This window comes from Pagrus major, chromosome 11 (assembly GCF_040436345.1).
Source record: "Pagrus major chromosome 11, Pma_NU_1.0".
Lineage (NCBI taxonomy): Eukaryota > Metazoa > Chordata > Actinopteri > Spariformes > Sparidae > Pagrus > Pagrus major.
In genome coordinates, this window is record NC_133225.1 from 20,621,204 (window position 1) to 20,641,744 (window position 20,541).

Consider the following 20,541-nt stretch of genomic DNA (forward strand, 5'->3'; position numbering starts at 1 on the left):
TGCACACCAGCCCACATAAAGTAAACACGGTGCCACATCATACCTGTTGGAATAACAACAACATGGGCGTCATGGTCCTCACAAACAGGCTCAATATGAGCAGAGAGAGCAGCAGCAGAATAAAATTATGATCCTAAAATAATATTACAAGCAACCAGTAATAAGGACAAGAGCCACAGGTGACATATAAAAATATAAATATAAGATCTGCAGGAGTTAAAGGAACATTTATTTCAGCAAAGGAGGCTGAAGTCAAAAGGACTGCTGTTTTTCTTTTATTTCAAAATTAGACAGAACACATAGTACAGAGTCTGTTCGACAGTGATCAGAGGAGATAAAGTGGTGACACAAATTATATTTTTCCTGCTTCTTTGATGGATTTACAGACCAGCGTTGACGTGTTGTAAAAGCCATTTCCTGGTTGTTCTGTTTGTACAGAGAGAGTGCCGTTTCCAAGGTTATGACAACATCATTGTGCAGATAATTGATCAACTTAAAATTGCTTAATTACAATTTTAGATTATTTTGATGATTTCAGATTTTATGTTAATTTGTGACACTCACTTGGTTAAATGAGAAACTTGCTTGCAGCAATCCTTTTATGAATAAAAATTACCCCTGACGAGTGCTTTGTCTTGGTTAGAGCTGCCGGACAAATGAAAGCTTCTCAGTTAAATGTTGCCCGCTTAATCTCCTGAGGTGATATTGTGTGTGTGTGTGTGTTTTTTTTTTTTTTAAAGCTAGCATGCTTTCAATCCAGTCTGGTTCAGATATTTATAGCACACGCTGTGCACTAAATGGAAAATTGGAGAGAAAGTTCTCTCTGAAGCATGGATTTTTTAGCACTGAGAAGTCGATAATCCAAAACCGAGTGCAGTGGATTTTTTTTCTTCTTCTTTCGGACGGATCAGGCAATGCAGATTGTCAATTAAATTTGTGTTTGGTGAGATATTGACGGCAGCACGATCTTTTTTATTTTTATTTTTTTAAAGACCAGGTTTAAGGATTCTCCTCCTAGGTTATGGATCTAGAATACGTTAATACCATCTTCCCTTCGTTTGATTTTCACTGCTGCTGCTTATAATTAATTCCACGTTGCAGGTATGAATCTCTGTAATCCCGGAACTGTGAATTATGGATATAATTTATTGGATCTTTTGGACTCCTGTGCTCATATTTTTCAATAATTAAATGGAAAGCTGAAAAGATGCTTTCCCTTGTAAATTCTGGAGTCTTTACGTGAACGGAGAATATTGAGAATAGTAATGTCATTTTGACAGGACGCAAATTTTATATCCTACTTAAAAATACTTTTTAACGCAATTAAATAAGTGAGGCAGGTATGTAGAGAATTGCTTTTTTGTCCGAAGCTGAATAAAATGATGTCCTACTTAGTTTTATGAATAATTTCCTTGTATGGCTTCATCACAAAGTAAAAGTGTGTATTCATGCCCTGCTTTGTATTCTGCATGTGTGTGTCCATAAAGCATCACAACATCAATTGGAGTAAAGCTTTCAAAACTTCACTCTGTGCCTGTGTATGTGTGTGTGTATCCATTTAGTCTGTCCCTCTCCATCTGTCTGGGAGTGTGAATGGGCCAATTACCATCGCATTGCAGGGGTCAAGCGGGTTGACGTCTTAATTGCTTCTCTCCGTAGGGCTTCTTCAAGCGCACCGTCCAGAACAACAAGCGCTACACATGTATAGAGAACCAGAGCTGCCAGATTGACAAGACCCAGAGGAAGCGCTGCCCCTACTGCCGCTTCCAGAAGTGCCTCACCGTCGGCATGAAGCTAGAAGGTACAGCAACATGTTCATATTTTTACAGATTTGGTGTTTGGCTTATGGCAGAATGGCTTTAAAAAAGTTATGCTGGTGTTTCGCTTCTGTAATTCAGTATGTTTCAAGCTTAGACATGAGGTCATGATGAGATGCAACACAGGGAGGGATGTTTCAAAGTGTTTCAAAGTGCAACGACGGCTGAGTAGATAATGTGTGGCTGTCAAAAGTTTGGGTTTCTTCAAAACAGATTAACAGGACACATATAGGAGAAATGGTTTTCAATGATTACAACAGTCTTGCTCAAGGACTCTCAGACAGAAAAAGATGGCTGTTATAAGTACTGAACATGTGGCTGTCCGGTAACCAGTGGTTGAAAAAGTATTCAGTCTTATATATGTTAAAAGTCCTGCTGAAAATTTTGCGCAAGAAAAAGCACGCATTGTTAGCAAAATGTACTTAAAGTATCAAAAGTAAAAGAAATCATAATCTCATGTGACTAATATACCATTATATATTGTATTACTGGATTATTTTGTTTTTTAGGTTTTTGAGATTAGGCTCATTTTAACAGTTCTATAAATGTTGTAGTAGTGAAATTAATGCCAGTGCATTGTATTTTATAAGATAATCAAATGTAAAGTGACATCTGCAGAAACTAAAGCTGTCAAATGGATGTAACGGAGTATAACATACCATATTTCTTATTGAACTGAGGTGATATGGGAGGATAAAGTACCTTAAAAAAAGGGAAATACTCAAGTAAAGTACCCCAAATATGATTTGAGTAAATGTACTGAGTTACATTCCACCACAATGCACTACACTGTATTGGTTGAAGGCTTACTTTAACCAGAAGTCTTTTAAAAGTATATATAAATCTGGCAGAATATTTATCTTTTTTATAGTTCACATGCAGCACAGTTTATTCTGCACACTGTCATGAATAGTTTACCACAGATTCAGTCTATTCTGGGGTTTTACAGTAAACACAGCTCAGTAAAATATGATGTCGATCTCACTGAACATCTGCAGCAGTGGAAAAGCAGCAGATCCAGGCAGTATTATTGCATCCTGCATGCTGCATCATAGAGTTATGATGCCTGTTTGCAATTACTGTTAATTAAGGTTATAACATGGCACTGCTAAAATTGGAGCTTGGCTCCTTCTGGACGTCCACAGAGGTGTTTTAAAAACTTCTACCAACATTCTGGTGAAATGACACAGCTTGTCTTTTTCCATCTATTCACAACTGGACACAGTTAATCGCAGCACATTTGGAAACTCCGAGTGAAAATAATCTTCCAAGAACAATTTGCATGTGAATAGTTTCCTTCCAAACTGAGATGTCCACCGTTTAAAAAAGGTTAATACCTGCTCTGACATAATGATTGCCTGTGTGAAAGGAGAAGATTATATTTATTTAAACATTTAACAATGAATATCTCAGTCACATCTGCTCTCAAAAAATGTATACCAAGAACTTTGTGAAGTGAGACCTTTCATTTCTACCACAGCGTTGAAATCCAGCATTGCTTATTAGTATTTTAGATGGGGTCAGGGGGAGTTGGGGGGTATCTGGTAGCTGCTTTGCACTTAAACTTGCCAGACAGAGTAATAGATAAAATATTAAACTTGGCGGCAGGGCGAGAATGGTAATGATGATACTTTTGGCTGGCCATATCGAGGCCTCTTTGTTTAATTTGAACGCGGCTCAGAAGCTTGCTCAAACACGGCTGTGCAGAAGTGACAGGATGGCAAGGCGAGAAACATTCTTCCAATGTTCAAAGATAATATTCAAAATCAACTTTTTTTCCACACATGAGTTAAGTTTAATTTAGAAAATCGCTAATTCTAGAGTGGATAAAGCCAGCTGAAGGTCATGTTTCATTAAGTGTAAATTACAGGATTTAATCGCTAAATGTATTATTTTGTTATGACTTTGAGGTGAAGTTACAATGCTGTCCTTTGAAGATACTGCAAATTGTTTGATTGCGGCCTTTTAATACAAGTAGGGGCTGCTATTCAGTCCAATATTTAAACACAATTCTTCAGATACTTGTAATACAAACCAAATAAAAAATATTATGGCTCCTGAAATGATCACTTGCAACTGAGAAGAGTTGATGTGTAAAAGAAATAAGACCCTTGGAGGACAAAAGTAGAGCAAAGACAGCCTCACTAAAATCTTTCCGGAGGCTTCATCTCCCTCTACCTGCCATGTGCTGTGTAATTAATTGCTGTTAATTGTAAATGGCCGCTGGGCACAATGTCCCGGCCTGTCATTTTCCAGCTGACACAGGTGGGGAAGGGGTAGCATTTGATTTGTTTTGCTGGCGGTAGCTTTCAGCTCGGGGGCAAGACGGGCCCTGCAGCACTCTGTCAGGGGCCAGAAGCTCCAGTGGGCAACTCCTGCCACAACCAGTAAAGACATCCTGTACAGAAAGCCTGACACCCCACAGCACACACACACACACTTGTGCAGCTCTCCCTGGTAAACACATAAATATATTCATGAGAAGCCCAAAAAGGTGTTCAGACGGCCACAGGCAAGAGGGAGAGGCTGTCATTTGATCTAAAAAAAAAAAGAAATGTGTGTGTACAATAGCGGTGAAAAGAGGAAAGGAGGTTTGGGGTCATGTGCTTTGTTAGTGCAATCTTTTCATTCCATTACACAGCAGCTTGCAGCAACATGTGAATCCAGGATATCGAGTGGAAACCAAATGTGGAAACCAAAAACTTTAAAGTTGACACAAACTGTAATTTTTCGACTGTTTACTTTTGCCTTTCTGGTGTTGCTCAGTGTCCTTCCTGTTTGTTCATAAGCCTGCCAACCAATGGGACGCTCTGTCCAGCTTTAAGTTTGCTGTTGGGGTGGAAGCAGTGTTTGGTAATGTTTCAAAGTTGAGGTGAATGAGGTGAAACGGCAGACGGGCAATTATCAGAGTGACGTAAACAGTGTTGTTGCACGTCTATCGCCCCGGCCCAACACTGAGAGATCGGTCGTATTATCTTGAAAAGATAACAAAACAAAAATAGTGAAACCTCTGTGATGTCTGGTATGCTGCAGAGGCGTATCATATTCTGTGCAGGATAAATACATTTCCTCTGACCCAGTGTATGGCATTCAAAGATATGTTTTCCAAAATAAAAGCACCTCTTGCCTGCCACTGCATTAACTGTGAGACTAAAGAGCAGCGTGGTAGATCTAGGGCTGTTAAAGATTAAATTAACTCTCAAGTAAACCTGGATATGAATGTGATCTTTAACCTTAATCTTCATTTTTATATATATTTAATTCTTTTTTCTAAAAAAAAGAATTAAATATATATTTTTTAAATGAATAAGTAATAATATTTGCCAATGAAAAACTTGTTTATTCAGTTAATTTATCTTTAGACATGCAGGTCATTATGTCAAACAGACACTCTCTTTTTTCATCACACACATGCTACCACGATGTAAAATACCCTTTGCTTCTTGGTATGCGCTGTAGCTTCTCAGCCAGTGTTGACCCATTGAGAAAAGAAAAAAAAAAGTCACATCCCACTAATGTTTGACCCATTAGCACTTCATTCACTAAAGCTGATGAAGCGTGCCGTATGTGAACAGCTCCCACTGGTATGATTTTCTTTTTATGCTCGCTGGAAGTTGCCCTGCATCATATGCTTCACTGAGCTGCCTAATATCTCCTTCACTTATGTATCATCTTAAAGACAGAGCGTAACACAGTGGTGTTTGTGATCCTGTGAGTCTGACATGCTGTTTCCACTGTGCGCTATTTAATGAAGCAGAAGTTACATAGTGTTTTAAAATAGCCTTTGAAAACTACAGCTGATGACGGTCATAGGGCTTAACTAATGATTATTTTCATTATTGATTAATCTGCCAATTATTTTCACGATTGATTGTTTAGTCTATAATATATCAAAACATTATGAAGAGTCCAGATTGACTTCTTCAAATAGTTTCTTTTTTTCCAACCAACATTCTAAAACCCCAAAACTCTTCATTTACTATCATAAATTGACAAAGAAAAGCAGCAAATCTTTATATTCAAGAAGCTGGAACCAGCCAATGTTTGACATGTTTGCTTAAAAAATGACAAATCTTCTTTTGATCAACTTATTGATTAATTGACTAATTGTAGAAGCTCACACTACATGATAAATGACATTTTAACCAAAACAAAGTGATTTGCTCCACTGATGCTGATTATTTTATTTTTTGTGGTTTGGTTGCTTTACAGTTTTAAGATGTTGAACACAAGATAATATCTTTTGTGTTTAATCGCAGCTTGATTCAAAGCTGACCAGCCAGCACTGTCTTATTTTAACCCAGATGTTATACTGATTTAAACTGGGGAAAAAATCTAACTCTCATTTTTCTTCTTGTTAACTTTAATCTGAGTTTTCACTGAACAGACTCACAGGCTTCTTCGGGTATCACTTTTTCCAGTGGCTTCTATGTTTTACCTTTTTTTTCCTGCAATTAATCCATCATCAAATCTAAATTCATCAATAAATATAAATGTAAAACCTCAACAGAGCCATTCAGCACAAATTAGCGACACCCTCTGAGTGTTTGTTTGTATATTCCTCTCTGTATCCTTCTCCCTCCACTTTTTATTTCCTCCCTGTCTCCATCTTTCTCGCTCTGATTTGTCTTCCATCAGCCTCCCAGTACCTGTGGTGGAAGCCAGGGAACTGTCCCATTACTTATGCATAGGTATCATAGGTATTCATGTGTGTGCATGGGATAGGGCGCATCCGGAGCAGGGGCCGGGGCCCCGACATGACAAACAGGGTGTCAGCAAGGCTCCGCGGGACCCATTAATATGCCGGCGACCGACAGGGATCCTCACCTACGCGCGCTTAATATTCCTGTATATTAAACAACCATAAATCAGAGGATATAAGCGCTGAGGGCTGGGTGTGTGTGTGTGTGTGTGTGATGTGTTTGGGGCTATGTGTGCATAGAAATTGTGTGTGTGAAGGACGCCGTGTGAGTGTTTGTGTTTGTACATGTTTGAGATGATGTGTAGACGAGGTACTGGATACTTTTGGGGAAAGAGGAAGAGGTTTTTGGTTGGGTCAGTTTGTGAATTTATGGATGTGTGTGTGTGTCCATGTTTGTTTTTGTGTGGACGTGCTCTCAGACAGTAAGTCAGGGGAATTCAGAGTGGAAGACAGCGTCAGCCTTTGAGCCTTTCAGCCTGGCTTTAGCCCCAAAGACTCACTGCTAACCCACAATATCTCCCAACTCACACCCTTTTCACACTAATAATAGAATTTTTTTCACACTGTGATGTTTTCTCTTCATATGTTCATTTTCTTCTTGCATACTCCTTTTATTTAGTTTACAGTTCATTTTTGTGCTCATAGTTGCACTTTCCAGAAAACTCCTGTCAGTCAAGCTGTGTGTGCAGCGCTGTAGTCACATTTTCTTGCATTTTCTGTCGAAGAAGTTGAAAATTTCAGTAGGTGGTTGTCTTTCTTGTTTGCCTGTTCAGCAGTGGTGGCTGACACTGACATGTTATGTATTCAATTTGTTTTGTTTGTGCTAAAGAAACCACAAACATCCAACACATCACTTGCTTGGAACAACACACAGACCTACCAGTGAGTTTAAGTCTGTGACAGACACTCTGCAGGCTTTATGCTGGTTGCATACAAAACAAAACAAAAAAACCCAAAAAACAAACCAAAAACAAATTTATACTTAACTTTTGAACATAACTGAATCCTTTTAAAGTTGCAGCGTCACATGATAGCTTTGTCATCACAGGCTCAGCGCGGCAGCGTCTAACCCATTAACATCTCTCCACCCCAGTCAAACACACACATTCATCTTCTCCCCCAACACACACACAGGCACTGTCCTCCTCCCCTCTTCCCCTCCCCCTTCCGTATTAATCTGTGTTACATGCATGCAAATCACCTTGTTTAATTAGAACGAATCTGTGTGTGTGTGTGTGTGTCTGCGTGTGTGTGTGGTGGTGGTGAGACCTACACCCCCAATCCTGATATTCATGATGCGATGTGGGTCCCTGGGTCCGAGGCAGACGAGAAGGCAGTCAGGGCCTAATTTTGTTTTCCCAGTAGGGCCGACTATTAGTTTCTCAGCTCATTAATACGGCTGTTGTGGAGAAATCATTAATAGTTAAAGTCGCCCTACAATAATGTATAATGGATACATTTGACGGCCCCTGATTTCTTCTTTTTTGCCTTTGATGTATGATCAATTTTTCAACGGTCATGATAATCCCAGAGCCTGGCTAAGTGGGCACTGGAGTTGACCTCAAGCATGTAGGGAAATGGTCGTGTGTGTGTGCGTGTGTGTGTAAAAATCACTGTGTTTATATTACACACCGTTTTAGCCGTCAAAGGCTCTCCAAGGTGGCAGAGCGTCTGGCTTGCTAACACCTTTCTCTGTGATCTGATCCGGTGTGCGGCGTTCTCCATGTTAGCCAGTGTGTGTTTATATGTGTGTTTTCTTTAAGAATGCATGAGAGAGAGGGTGTGTGTGTGTGTGTTTGTGTGTGCGTCTACCGTGTCTCTCCTCTTGCTCAGATCAGTGACAGGCACTTTTGTGACGGAGGTCATTAAAATCACTCCCAAGGCAGCTCAGAGTGTGTGAGTGTGTGTGTGTGTGTGCCCCTCCTCACCCCCAAACTCAGACCCCCCTCCACACCCACTCTTCAATTTTCTTCTTCTGTTCTTTCATTCATCCGTCAAGACATCATGAGTGGACCCAGGCTGACTCTCTCTATGTACGATCAGGGCGAATCTATGTGCGTGATTTGCATATGCAGTCACATATGTGGGATTCTTTTGAAGACAAATACAATGAAAATAAGTCTATAATATTCTACAGTATTGGTATTAGTGAGTGTTTTTCTGTTGCGTGGTCTCCCAGACGTCCGTTAGCTCGCTGCACGCTGGGCTCCGCGAGCCTCGTCAGACTAAGAGGTAATTAAGTATGAATAATTAACACCAGCGGCCCCCGACTGGGAGACAGCAGAGCGGCTTCCCCATGGCAGCAGTCGGCCAGATCACACATGGTCCTCGTAGCGGTCCACTTTGTGCACGGCTCGTTCATTAGAAATACTCACGGCACAGACTCGTTGTGATCCTCACCACAGGGTCCTGCACTGTTGGAGGGGGGGGGGGTCATGGGTATGTTTGGTTCATCAGGAAAAAAACCCCAATTTAGTTATTGTCAGCCTGTTCAGCCTTTTTCTGGAGAAAAGTTTCTGCTAATGGACAGTGACATTCTGAAGCTTTTACATAATCAGATACCATTTTAAAATCTGCATTTTGGACAGAGAACTTGAATTCTCTTTTAAGTCAACACTAATATCTAGCTTTTGAGGTGTGTGTCTCCTGAGTTGTAGACAGCGATAGCCAGCTGTACACTGATCGTTTAGCAGAGTGGATCAAAGAAGTTGGTGTCTCTGGTCAATGAGTAACAACACTATCTGTTAGACCTGCAGGGTTTAGGAGTCAACAGGTAAATGTCAAGTGTAATCACCACAGGAAAACCTTTGCCCTACATACAAGTTAGGAATGAGGAGTTTACTTCCATTACACCATGCTTATATCCATATAGATACATGGTCAAGTGTGTATTTGCAAAAAAAGTGGTTAGTATTATTGTGTATAATCATTAACAGTGTTCTTGCATGAACAGTTAAGAATGGGTACCATGCAAGCAAGTATCGATATATTGTTATATTGATATATATATATATATATATATATATATATATATATATATATATATATATATATATACATTGTGTCACCAGTAATCATCCCTACAGCCTAAACATCAGCCTAAACATATGCTTTTTCATGTCTTTTCTTTCCTTCACTGTTATATAGGTTATTGTGCATGTCAAAGGACTTGAAAGTTAAAAAGCCCAAAGTCCACACCAACAGGATCTCATCTCTCTCACAGAAAACACTGCTCCTCAAACCCCTCGTCAGCAGTCTCGCCTTCAATTCCGTGACTTCTTGACATCACACTATGTCACCATTTCAGTAGAAGGTAGAAGTGAAGTTAACTGGAAGTTGAAAACATGACTGGAGACACGGTGAGCGATGCTGGCTCAGGCGTGTGTGAGTTGACCAATCACAGCAGACTGGATATTCGGGATTCGGGTCTTAAAGAGACAGGAGCTAAACCAGAGCATCTCAGACAGAGGGGGAATACAGTGCTGCTGGACAGTATGAGAAAGCTGATGTGTTTCTTGAGCATTATAGCATGTAAACCTATTTTAGTAGTAGCCTTAAATAAAACATGCAAGCTAAAGATTTATGTGCTATAGAGCTAATGTTGTCCTCTTTCTTTCTTGTCTCCTTTTACCTCTCTTCCTGTCTGTCAGCTGTGCGGGCAGACCGCATGCGTGGCGGTCGCAACAAGTTTGGGCCAATGTACAAACGTGACCGAGCCCTGAAGCAGCAAAAGAAGGCACTGATCCGAGCCAACGGCCTGAAGATTGAGGCCATGACCCAGGTGATGCAAGCCGTGCCCACTGACCTCACCATCTCCTCAGCCATCCAAAACATCCACTCAGCCGCATCCAAAGGCCTCCCGCTGAGCCACCACGCTGGCCACCACACCGGTCATCACCACCACCACCACCATCATCATCACGCCACCGCCCTGCCCCCCACAGACTACGACCGTAGCCCATTTGTCACTTCACCTGTCAGCATGGCGATGCCACCACACGCCGGCAGCCTGCAGGGCTACCAGGCGGCCTACGGACACTTCCAGGGTACGCGTACCATCAAGTCCGAGTATCCAGACCCATACACCAGTTCGCCGGAGTCCATCATGGGCTACGCCTACGTCGATGCCTACCAGTCAGGCTCGCCGCCCAGTTTCCCTCACCTGATCGTAGAGCTGCTCAAGTGCGAACCAGACGAGCCGCAGGTTCAGGCCAAGATCCTGGCCTACCTGCAGCAGGAGCAGGCCAGCCGAGGCAAACACGAGAAGCTCAACACCTTCGGCCTCATGTGCAAGATGGCTGACCAGACGCTCTTCTCCATCGTGGAGTGGGCACGCAGCAGCATCTTCTTCCGCGAACTCAAGGTGGGTTTGCATGATCCATGTGATGAGAGAATGAATGTGTGGATACATTTTATATAAAGTATTTTAATTTTTACAACCTTATTTTCATGGTTTTGCCTGATTACAATATCATACGACGATTTAGGCTCTTAATCTATTTGCAGTTACTCTGCAGGCCTTTAATAAATTATCCTGCATTTTGTTTCAATGCTAAATGTTTCACCACGCTGCCATCCATAATTGACAGTACTTTACACAGTTCATGAACATCATCTCCTCAAACTTTTATCTTCAACAGGCCTTTAATCTTCCTCTTTTATGCAGTGGCTCAACACTAATGCAAAATACACAGGGCTGTGCTCGTAGCTGCCACCGCTGTCTGTCCCACTGCCTGATCAAAATTCAGCAGCAGACCATATTTACTCTGTGTGTGACACATTTTGGCTATCGGTTGTGAAAACTTTGACGATGAGCTTCAGGCACTTTTCATACTAATAGGGTCCTATAACAGGGTTTTATGTGAAGTGAAACTGAATACTGTCCATCTCCCCTTAAATATTCCTCAGATCTCAGTGAGTTCACACTGTGTGATGATATGAGATATCGCCCATTAGCATGTTGGTCAATCATAGTTGACACAAATCACAAAAATCTGAGCTAAAAATCCTCTGTTGCTTTTAATCTCAGTTTAATTAGGATTTATTTTAACCTTTAGTTATGTCTGCCAAGTCTACAAAAACGACAACATTTGAGCCGGTTACACACATTCAAACCCAACTGACCAACAGTAACCTCACTGTAAAAATGAGCTAATTCCCGCTTATTCATCACAGAGCCCAAGGGAGCGATTCTGGTGTGTGTTTGCGTGCTCGCGGCTATATTTGCTCTGAATGAAGGTTAATGTTCAGAGTGACATGAAAGGCGTTTGATTAATCTGCACCTCACCTGCTTTTCTTCCCGTTGTCTGACTCCTTTGTCTATTTGTTTCACATCACATTGCCAAAGGCTCAGCTGCATATTCATGGGGCCCGGGCCTGTTGCGAAAATTCCCTCCAAATATTAAATATTATTTTGCTTTCAAAGGGGAAAGTAACACATGAAATAAATGTAATATTAAAAAACGGAGCCAATTACAACACAGACAAGAGTCCTTGAAAAGCACATGTTGACATTAAGCACGCGCCGTGTCCCCGCTATTGACATTTTCGAGGCCTGTATTTGCATTCAACTGGGGTGCATAGTGCCTCACTCATACACAGACACACACACACACACACAGGCTCTTCGTAGGGTGTGGCCACAGCTAATAATTGTGTGTGGTTTGCCCATTAACTTTGAATGATCATTTCTGCTGCGCTGCGGAGCCTCTCTATTTCTCACACCCTCATCCTAATTCAATTATCTCAACCACTTGTGTTTGTCACTCCCTGATTTGCTGCTGAATGAATTGTCATTATGTTTGCCTAATGACTACCCATATTACTGGAGCTTAATCGTAATTGAGCTGGGTGCCTGTTACAAAGGTGGAGAATGACCTGTGAATGCAGGGGAAACCTCTTCCTGCTTTCCCAAACGCCCCCTAAAAAGCCTCTCCTGCTCCTGTTGCACAGGCCCCATTGGTTTACAGGAGGTGGGGAGGGGTTTCACTTAAGTGAGCAGGATAATTGAACTAAACCCCCCTCGCCCTGTTTTTAAAGAGCCATCAAAAACACAAGGGGGATTGAAAAATAATGTCCTAGCTGTGGCTCAGGCAGTTTTACCCACGCAATCCTCTCTTCCTTGCTTGTTTCTCATTAGTAACTACTGGGAGGACTGCTGAGCAAGGATTAGTCATAGTATTGGTGAGGTAGAGAAAGTGATTAGCTTTCCCGATTGTCTGATGCTGATATCGAACACATTTTTATTGTGGATATTGTTTTGATACACTTTTGATTTTAAAGTATCCTCCTTAAATTTTCTGCTTTCAAGTTTTGTAGTCAACTGAGTCTCCGGCTTTGATATCTTTATGAATTATAATTGGAGTGTGTGTGTGTGCTGTGCAGTGTGTGTGTGTGTGTGCAGTGTAAAAATGTTATTATTCTGTTCTGGTGTCGGCCTTTATATGTTTGCTGCTGCAGTTCAAGACCAAATTATGTCGAAAAACCCACCTAACTCCCTTTGCCCTCCCCACTTTATCTCCATGTGAATATGCCTGTTTTTGTCTATGTGTGTGTGAGCATGTGTGTGTGTTCATACATAGTAATACATGCATGATTATGGTCTTTGACATTGTTGATGTTAGGAGATTAATTTCCATTGATGCTAAAATGTACACTCTTGTCCTACTGTATGGGTTAAACTACCTACTACAAAGGGTGTGTGTCCCATTGTTTAAATCGCTAGTTTAAATAAAGATATCATTTTTTTTAATCCACCTGACCTGCGACATCTCCTGTTAATATGGATATATAGGTCTGACTATTACATGTGAGGTCGAGCCTCGGACCAGGGAGACAGGAAGCAGAGTAGAATTAAAAGTTTGTCACAGGAGTAGTGTGGCGCTGTAGGAAACTATAAATACACTTGCATGTCACACACACACACACACACACACACATATCCACATTAAGACACAGACACCGCTCACACATAACGCAGAGCCCCTCTCACTATTATTAGCTCCGTAAGAACAAAAGAATTTCTCTGGTAATAGAGCCAAGCTGGGAGGGTGTGTGCGAGGTGTCTGCCAAAAAAAGTGTTTAAAGATTTAGTTTCCATAAGTTGGCCTCGGTCACGGGACTCATAAATATTTAGCCATTAGGAGGACCTTCTAAAGAGCTCTCCCCATTCTTCTCCAACGCGGCACACCGCCGCTCGATTTCTCCCCCTCTTTTCTGGGAATGAGGCATGACGTGAGGGACGTTTATTTCTAACACCTTGGATCCGAGAAGTTGGGGTGGGCTCTTTACCGGCAAGCCTACCCCACTTATGATTGGTTTAACACATCAACAATTAGAGAGAGTCAGGTCTGGTGCACTGGTTTTGGAATCAATGACTATGTGTCATGATCACTTGTGGTTACTATATGAAATTTTGAGTGAGCTGAAGACAGGTGCGTGTGTGGATGTGTGTGGTTTGCACTTGTTCATAAGCCTGGTATTTTTTCAATGTGTGTGTGCTGAGTCTATTCAGCCTCTGATATGACTTCCTAGTCACGGTGTACAACACATTTATGCTGTTACAGAAGCATAATGTTTTGTTGAAACATCAGATTGTTCTTTAATGAAACTGGGATTTTTACTGTTACTTATTTCCCCCAAAACTATTTCAAAAATGTGTTAAGTTAAATAATAATACTAATGGCAGTTATTGACCTCATTTTGCAGAAACAGATTTGTCAGCATGCATTCATCTTCTTAAATCATGCAGAAATCTGTATTTTCTAATGTGTGGATGTGCTTGTATAATGTCAATGAAAGTATATTATCAGTGCTTAATCCAGTATATGAGTGTGTGTGTCTATTTATGTGTATATGCCAGTATTTGAGTGTGTTCTAAGGGTGGAAACACGTGTTTGTCTCTCAGTGACATTTGCTAGCACATCGCTGGTACTCTGCCACCCCTCCCCTCCACGTCCTCCCCTGTCCTGCCATGAACCCCTCTCTGCCCGCCCTGGTGCCAACCGCCAATCAGGCAACTTTGTGTGCTAAAGGACTAATCCACTAAAAAATGCCTTCTAAAAGCAGCCACTGGCAGTTGTTGATCATGACTGTTGCTGTTTGGTGATATTAAACTTCCTAGATTGTATTTTCCTATTAACCGTAGTCTGTAGTAAGTTGTAATGGATGCTGTGATTTGAAAGAATAGATTAATTGTGAGAGGTCACTTGTTGTAATGCTTCTGAGAAATGTAGTGACCGAAGCAGATATCGGTTTGGTAGAATAGAGGACATAGGGCACTACACCTCATAACAAAGATTCATAAATGCATTATCATCATAGATCATGGGTGTGTAACACTTTATGCATTTCGGAGTAGATTCGAGTGGAAGATGTACAGATAATGCCATGTTTTTAATTTTTTTAAATGATTTCTACTTGCATCTGACATCTCTTTTGTATGAGGTTATGACATCAAACAAGAAATAGAAAAATGTCATACTGTAAAAGATAGAATAACTGATAAAAAGTAACTGCATCACATAAAAATGAATAATACATGTGGACATGAGTTTAAAGAAAATCAAGGGCTGACTGAAAACATCTCACTGAAATGAGAAAATAAAACTTAAGAGAATATAGATTCAAGTAAACTGACATTTTACCAAAAAAAGAATTTAAGTACTTGAATAATGGAATAAAAAAAAAGGATGCTCTCTTTGTGAAACACAGCGTTCTTTAAAAACCTCCTCTAGTGTTCCTGTTTGTGCTGAATTTGAGAGCAGACGACTGCTTGTACATGTGTATTAACACTGTGTGTGCGTGTGTGAGATGGTGACTCATTCTGTAGCTGCTCCAGTGCTCCCCTCTCCTCCATTGTTCCAGCATTGGGATGGCTGGCCTGACTCCCACCACAAACACAATGAGAGGGAGAATTTAGCAGGGCAATCGGGACTATTGATGATTCATATGTTTATATCTGACCTTCCTAACTCGACTCCCTTTTCGGCCAACCCCCCACACCCACCATCCCCTTTCCTCTCTACACCCTTTAATAAAAAAAGGATGTGTGTCTGGTGTTGAGCACTTTTGTGTGCCTTGTCAACATGCAACATACAGAGGTTGATTAGGTAACGGAAATGATCGCGACGGAAAGACTTTTAAGTAATTCAATGTAAGACTGCTTCGGTTTAGCCATTTTACAGTGAAGAGAAAATGCACCTTCAGATATATAATGTTATCATTATTATTTAATGTACTATCTTAGTACATAGTTATTTTAGTATAATTAGTTAGATAATAACGCTTTATTTTCCCTCTATTTCTCAGCACTAACACAGGTAGCATCTACTACACTTTACACACATCATCACACAACATGACTCATTCAGCGAGTCATACTGTTTAGAGCTGCTATAGCTGTGCATACCAGGCTTATGCCAAAGAGATCCTTTCTGCACCTGAAGGACCTGTACCCAAAGGCAGGGCAGGACCATATGGATAGCTTACACTAGGCAACTCAAAACACAAAGATGATTGCCTTGGATTCAATCAAATGTGGACATTATCGACGTGAAGATTACCCTGTTAACTTTCCTTTTTGGGAAGACTGGCTGTTTAACAGTATGTGTCAGCCCTACTGTCAGCAGATGACGTCTGACGACACTGTTTTGAGTTTTTAGTGTCAACAAAGTGATAAAACCCTAAAGAAAGGAAATGAAGAAAATAAAAAATAGAAAAAACAGCAAAAACACAGTGTGAAAAAACTCAAGCAAACATTTAAAACAGAAACAGTGTTTGAGGCAGGGACACGGTTTCTAGGTATCTCTATTACCCTGTCTGAATCCCTGTTAAAAGCAGTAAGATGATTGTGTGCGACTGTGAGGTAGAATCTTGTTACTTCAGTTATGCTCAAGTGACATGTTGTTTAGATTCTGACTTGAGTAAAATGCTGTGTAACTTCATACATATATTTAGTGTGTCCACCTGATAAAAGTGGAGCAGGGAGGAAACAGCCGTGACGTTTTGAAATGTAGCTTGACTGTTTATTTTAGTTATCCAGGGACAGTTTTTTGGGGGGATCCAGACAGGTTTTTGTGCTTCTCTGTCTCTTTTTTTTCTGTTTAGCCTCTCTGCATGTAGCGGGAATGGCAAAAGCAGAACTGAGGGCCATTAAGTTGAGGAGGAACTGTATTAGAAGTCTTGTTCCCTGGGAAAGCTCCCAGCTGAGATGGGACGGCCATATTGGATAAACAGATGGCCGGGGAGAGGAAAGGACAGGCGAGGAGAAACAGAGGTGAAACAAAGAGGGGAGATGAGAGGGGAGACGAGAAGAGGAGGAATGTGGAGAGAGCGGAGGGAATGAAAGGAGAGGGAATGACAAAGAGGAAGAGGTGAGAGAGAAAATATGAAAGGTGATGTGATGGAAGAGAGGACAGGAGGAGGATACTAAAATACAGAAGATCAAAGCAAAGAGGAAAAGAGATATGAGAGTTAAGGAAAGTCAACAGGAAGGGCAAAAGGGCAGGAGAGGGCTGAGGTAATGCACGTAAAACATGGAACAAGCCAGGTATTATTTAACTGGTGTGTATATTTAACAAGATCAAAAACACTTCTATATTGGTACATCTGCTCACAAAATGTTCTCAAAGCATCCTTAATGTAGGAGGCTCAGTGTCTCGGTGTCCATTCTGACCACATAGACAGCAACAACATTTTTGCATCTGATCTTTGCAAGTCAGCCCCACCTCTATCTCTGCACATTTTCTTTCTGCTGTCGACTATTTCCGGTCAAATAAAGGCAGAAATGCTAAATCATGATAATAATAATAAAACTAATTTGCTCAAGGGAACTTTAAGTTTAAGTTCAAAATGTCAATAAAACATGAAACATTTAGTAACATTTTGCATAACATGTGAAAAAAAATCTTAAATATGTCTTCTCTGATTTTTCTTAATATTTTACATTTTCCAAATTAAAAAAATTAGCTTTCATATGATTTTTATGTAAATTTCAAATTTTCTTGAAAAGAAGTGTAATAAACTTTTCAATACTTTTTTTGTTTCTTTTCTACACATTATAACTGACATTATCAGCCTCCCTCTCATGTGGTGTTCCCCAGGGGTCAATTCTTGGTCCTGCACTATTTATATGCTATATGCCTTTGGGTCAGATAATCTGTAAACATAATATTAATTTCCACTGTTATGCGGATGACATGCAACTTTATGTTCCGCTGACTGGCAAAGACACATTTTCTCACGTTATGGCTTGTCTGTCTGATATTAAATGCTGGATGTCTCAAAACGTCCTCTGGCTCAATGAGTCCAAACCTGAGATCCTTTTATTCGGCGCCCCCGACTCTGACCTGTGACTTGAAAAGGAATCTTGGGAACCTGTCCTCGAACGTCAAGCATTCCACCTGCAATTTGGATGTGATCTTTGACTCTGAGCTTTGTTTTGACATACAAATCACCAATATAGTATAATCATGCTTTCTCCAACTTTGCAAAAGTTAAAAACTTCCTATCGCGAGCAGACCTTGAAAAAATTATTGTAACTCCCTGTATACAGGGCTCAGTCAAAAGACCATCGCTCGTCTCCAGCTCGTTCAGGACTCGGCTGCCAGACTTTTAACTAATTCTAAGAGACGTGACCATATCACTCCCATCCTTTCAACGCTCCACTGTCTACCTGTTAAATATAGAATTGATTTTAAACTTTTACTAATTAGCCTAAAGCCCTAGATGGTCTTGCTCCTACTTACATCATAGATTTACTTGTGCCCTATGAGCCTAGCCACAGCTGTGGAACTCCCTACCTGAGGAACTAAGGTTGGCAAACTCAGTATCCTCTTTTAAATCACTTCTCAAAACACACTTTACAGGAAGGCCTTTTTATAGTAAAACAGTCTACTTTCTACCCCTCTTCTATCACTTATTTTACCCGTTTTTACTACCCACTGTTTTATCAGGTCCTATATTCTGTTTTTATTTATGTTTTTGTGGCTTGTGTGCATTATTTTATCTTGTTCTGTAAAGCACTTTGTAAAAGTGTTTTTGAAAAGCGCTATACAAATAAAGATGATTATTATTATATTATTATTATTAACCACAAAAAATAAACTAGAATAGCACTCAGTAGAGCATATACCTCCCCTCACTGAAATGCCAGCCGCCTAAATACGCCTGTTTTTTTTTTTAAAATGTACAAAAATGTACAAAAATGCCCTACTCAATCGTGTAATGTTAAGCAGGAGGGAAACAATTCCTGGATCTGTCCTTTTATCCAATTCCACACTAGAAGTTAATGAGATTTATTCTGGCCGAGACTCATCCTCCATCCAAGTTTTGTGGAAATCCGTTCCGTAGTTTTTGTGTAATCCTGCTAACAAATGTGACAAAGACAATGTGTCGAAGTAGTTTCATTCAAGGAAGCAAAATTTGATTTGATACGGCAAAAAATTTGCTCAGCAAACAAGTTTCAAAAAGATTTAAAAACTGCACATAATAAGATGAGCATTTTAAACAGTAGAATTATTTACTACACCGACTCTCCTTCGTCAGTTTATTCAACTCCTCTAAGCGGCTGCACGTCAGTCAATCACCCCGTATGACAGATCCCCGGGGTGGGACAGGAGGGGGGCTGATGTTCACATCTCACACCTGAATATTCTCCACTTATAGATTTACCTGAGTGAATAATGTAAGGTCCTCTGATGCGCCCCACTCTGCCCTGCTGCATAATTTAACCCCCTCCCCCCCTCCCCTCCATCTACATCCATAAATATTACATGAATTTACTTTGGTGAAATTATACTTACACCACCCACCCGCCCAGTTCAGACTGGAGGGTCTTTTTCTACAGTCTTAGTTATCCTCCTCATACACACACACAGCCTTCTGCACACAAACGCACACACCTTGTTTTCCATGACCTATCCAAGAGCAGTTTAATTTTCAAGGTGCAACCAAGTGTGTGTGTGTACATGTGTGTGTGTGGGTTGGAGAAGGAGGGGTGTATTGCCCTGCTTTGACCGCTGAGTGCACCTTTTCTTTTTTTCTTCACACCCCATAACTGAGTGGAAATTAATAAGCCGTTTTAGGCGTGATCTGTGAACCCTGGGAAGTGGTATATCTATACAGCCCTCCACACACACACGTGCGCAGATTCAGAGCCTCAGGCTGCGATGTCTGTCTTGTCATAGAGGTCAACAGTCCCCCCCACAACAACCTCCCCTCCCGACACCCCAATCCTGACAAACTGCAAGCGTGATGGGGTTGGCGGCCGCACGCAGTTGGCAGAGATTTGTAACCGTGTCCCTGGTCCATTGCATTTGAATTATTCGGCAGGCTGTGCTGCACCCCCAACACACACACACACAGACACACACACATACACACATCCTATAGCATGCTTGCTTTACCTTGGCTGGGAAGAAAGAAGGACGTGGAAAGAACGAGGGTAGTAGGAGAAGAGAGTTTAAATGAGTTACAGAAGGAGTAAAGAGAGCGAGGAGAGCAAAGACTGTGACGTGAAACTGAGAGGAAGAGAGAGAAAGAGAGACAGACTGAATGATTCAGAGTTAGAAAGGGACCACAAGAGAAAGAGGGGACAGAATCAGAGATGGAGTTAGAGACAGAGAGAGATATCGCAGTGAAGAGGGAGGGAGAAAAAAAGAGTTGACCGTGAGAGATAAAGAGAAGGAGAAAGAGAGAGACAGAAGCAGAAGCAGATAATGAAGGACAGCTAGAGAAGGACAGACAGGGGGAAATGAGGAAGAGAGGAAGGTAGAGGGGGGTTAAATGGGAAGATGAACAAGGGGCTGTGAGAGGCAACTACCAAGGGCAAGAGGAGGAGGAGGAGGAGGAGGAGAGGGGGGTATGGTGAAGGACAACAGGAGAGGGTGTGGAGAGGGAGGGTGAAAAGGGGACCGCTAGGTTGGGGTGGGTTGGGGTGGGGGTGTAAGGGGGGAACAGGTGGAAGGTTAATGGGCCTGGAGCGGATCCACCAGACGCTCTTGGGCTTGATATATGGGCCCA

General features: G+C 41.2%; 1 protein-coding gene across 1 annotated transcript in view; it reads left to right on the top strand.

The window, feature by feature from the left end:
* Nucleotides 1-20,541, top strand: part of nr5a2 (nuclear receptor subfamily 5, group A, member 2) — a 71,253-nt gene that overhangs the window by 5,908 nt on the left and 44,804 nt on the right. The window contains exons 3-4 of the mRNA XM_073477246.1: nucleotides 1,660-1,801; nucleotides 10,170-10,882. Coding sequence (XP_073333347.1) covers nucleotides 1,660-1,801; nucleotides 10,170-10,882 — 855 coding nt within the window. The remainder of the gene's footprint in view (nucleotides 1-1,659; nucleotides 1,802-10,169; nucleotides 10,883-20,541) is intronic.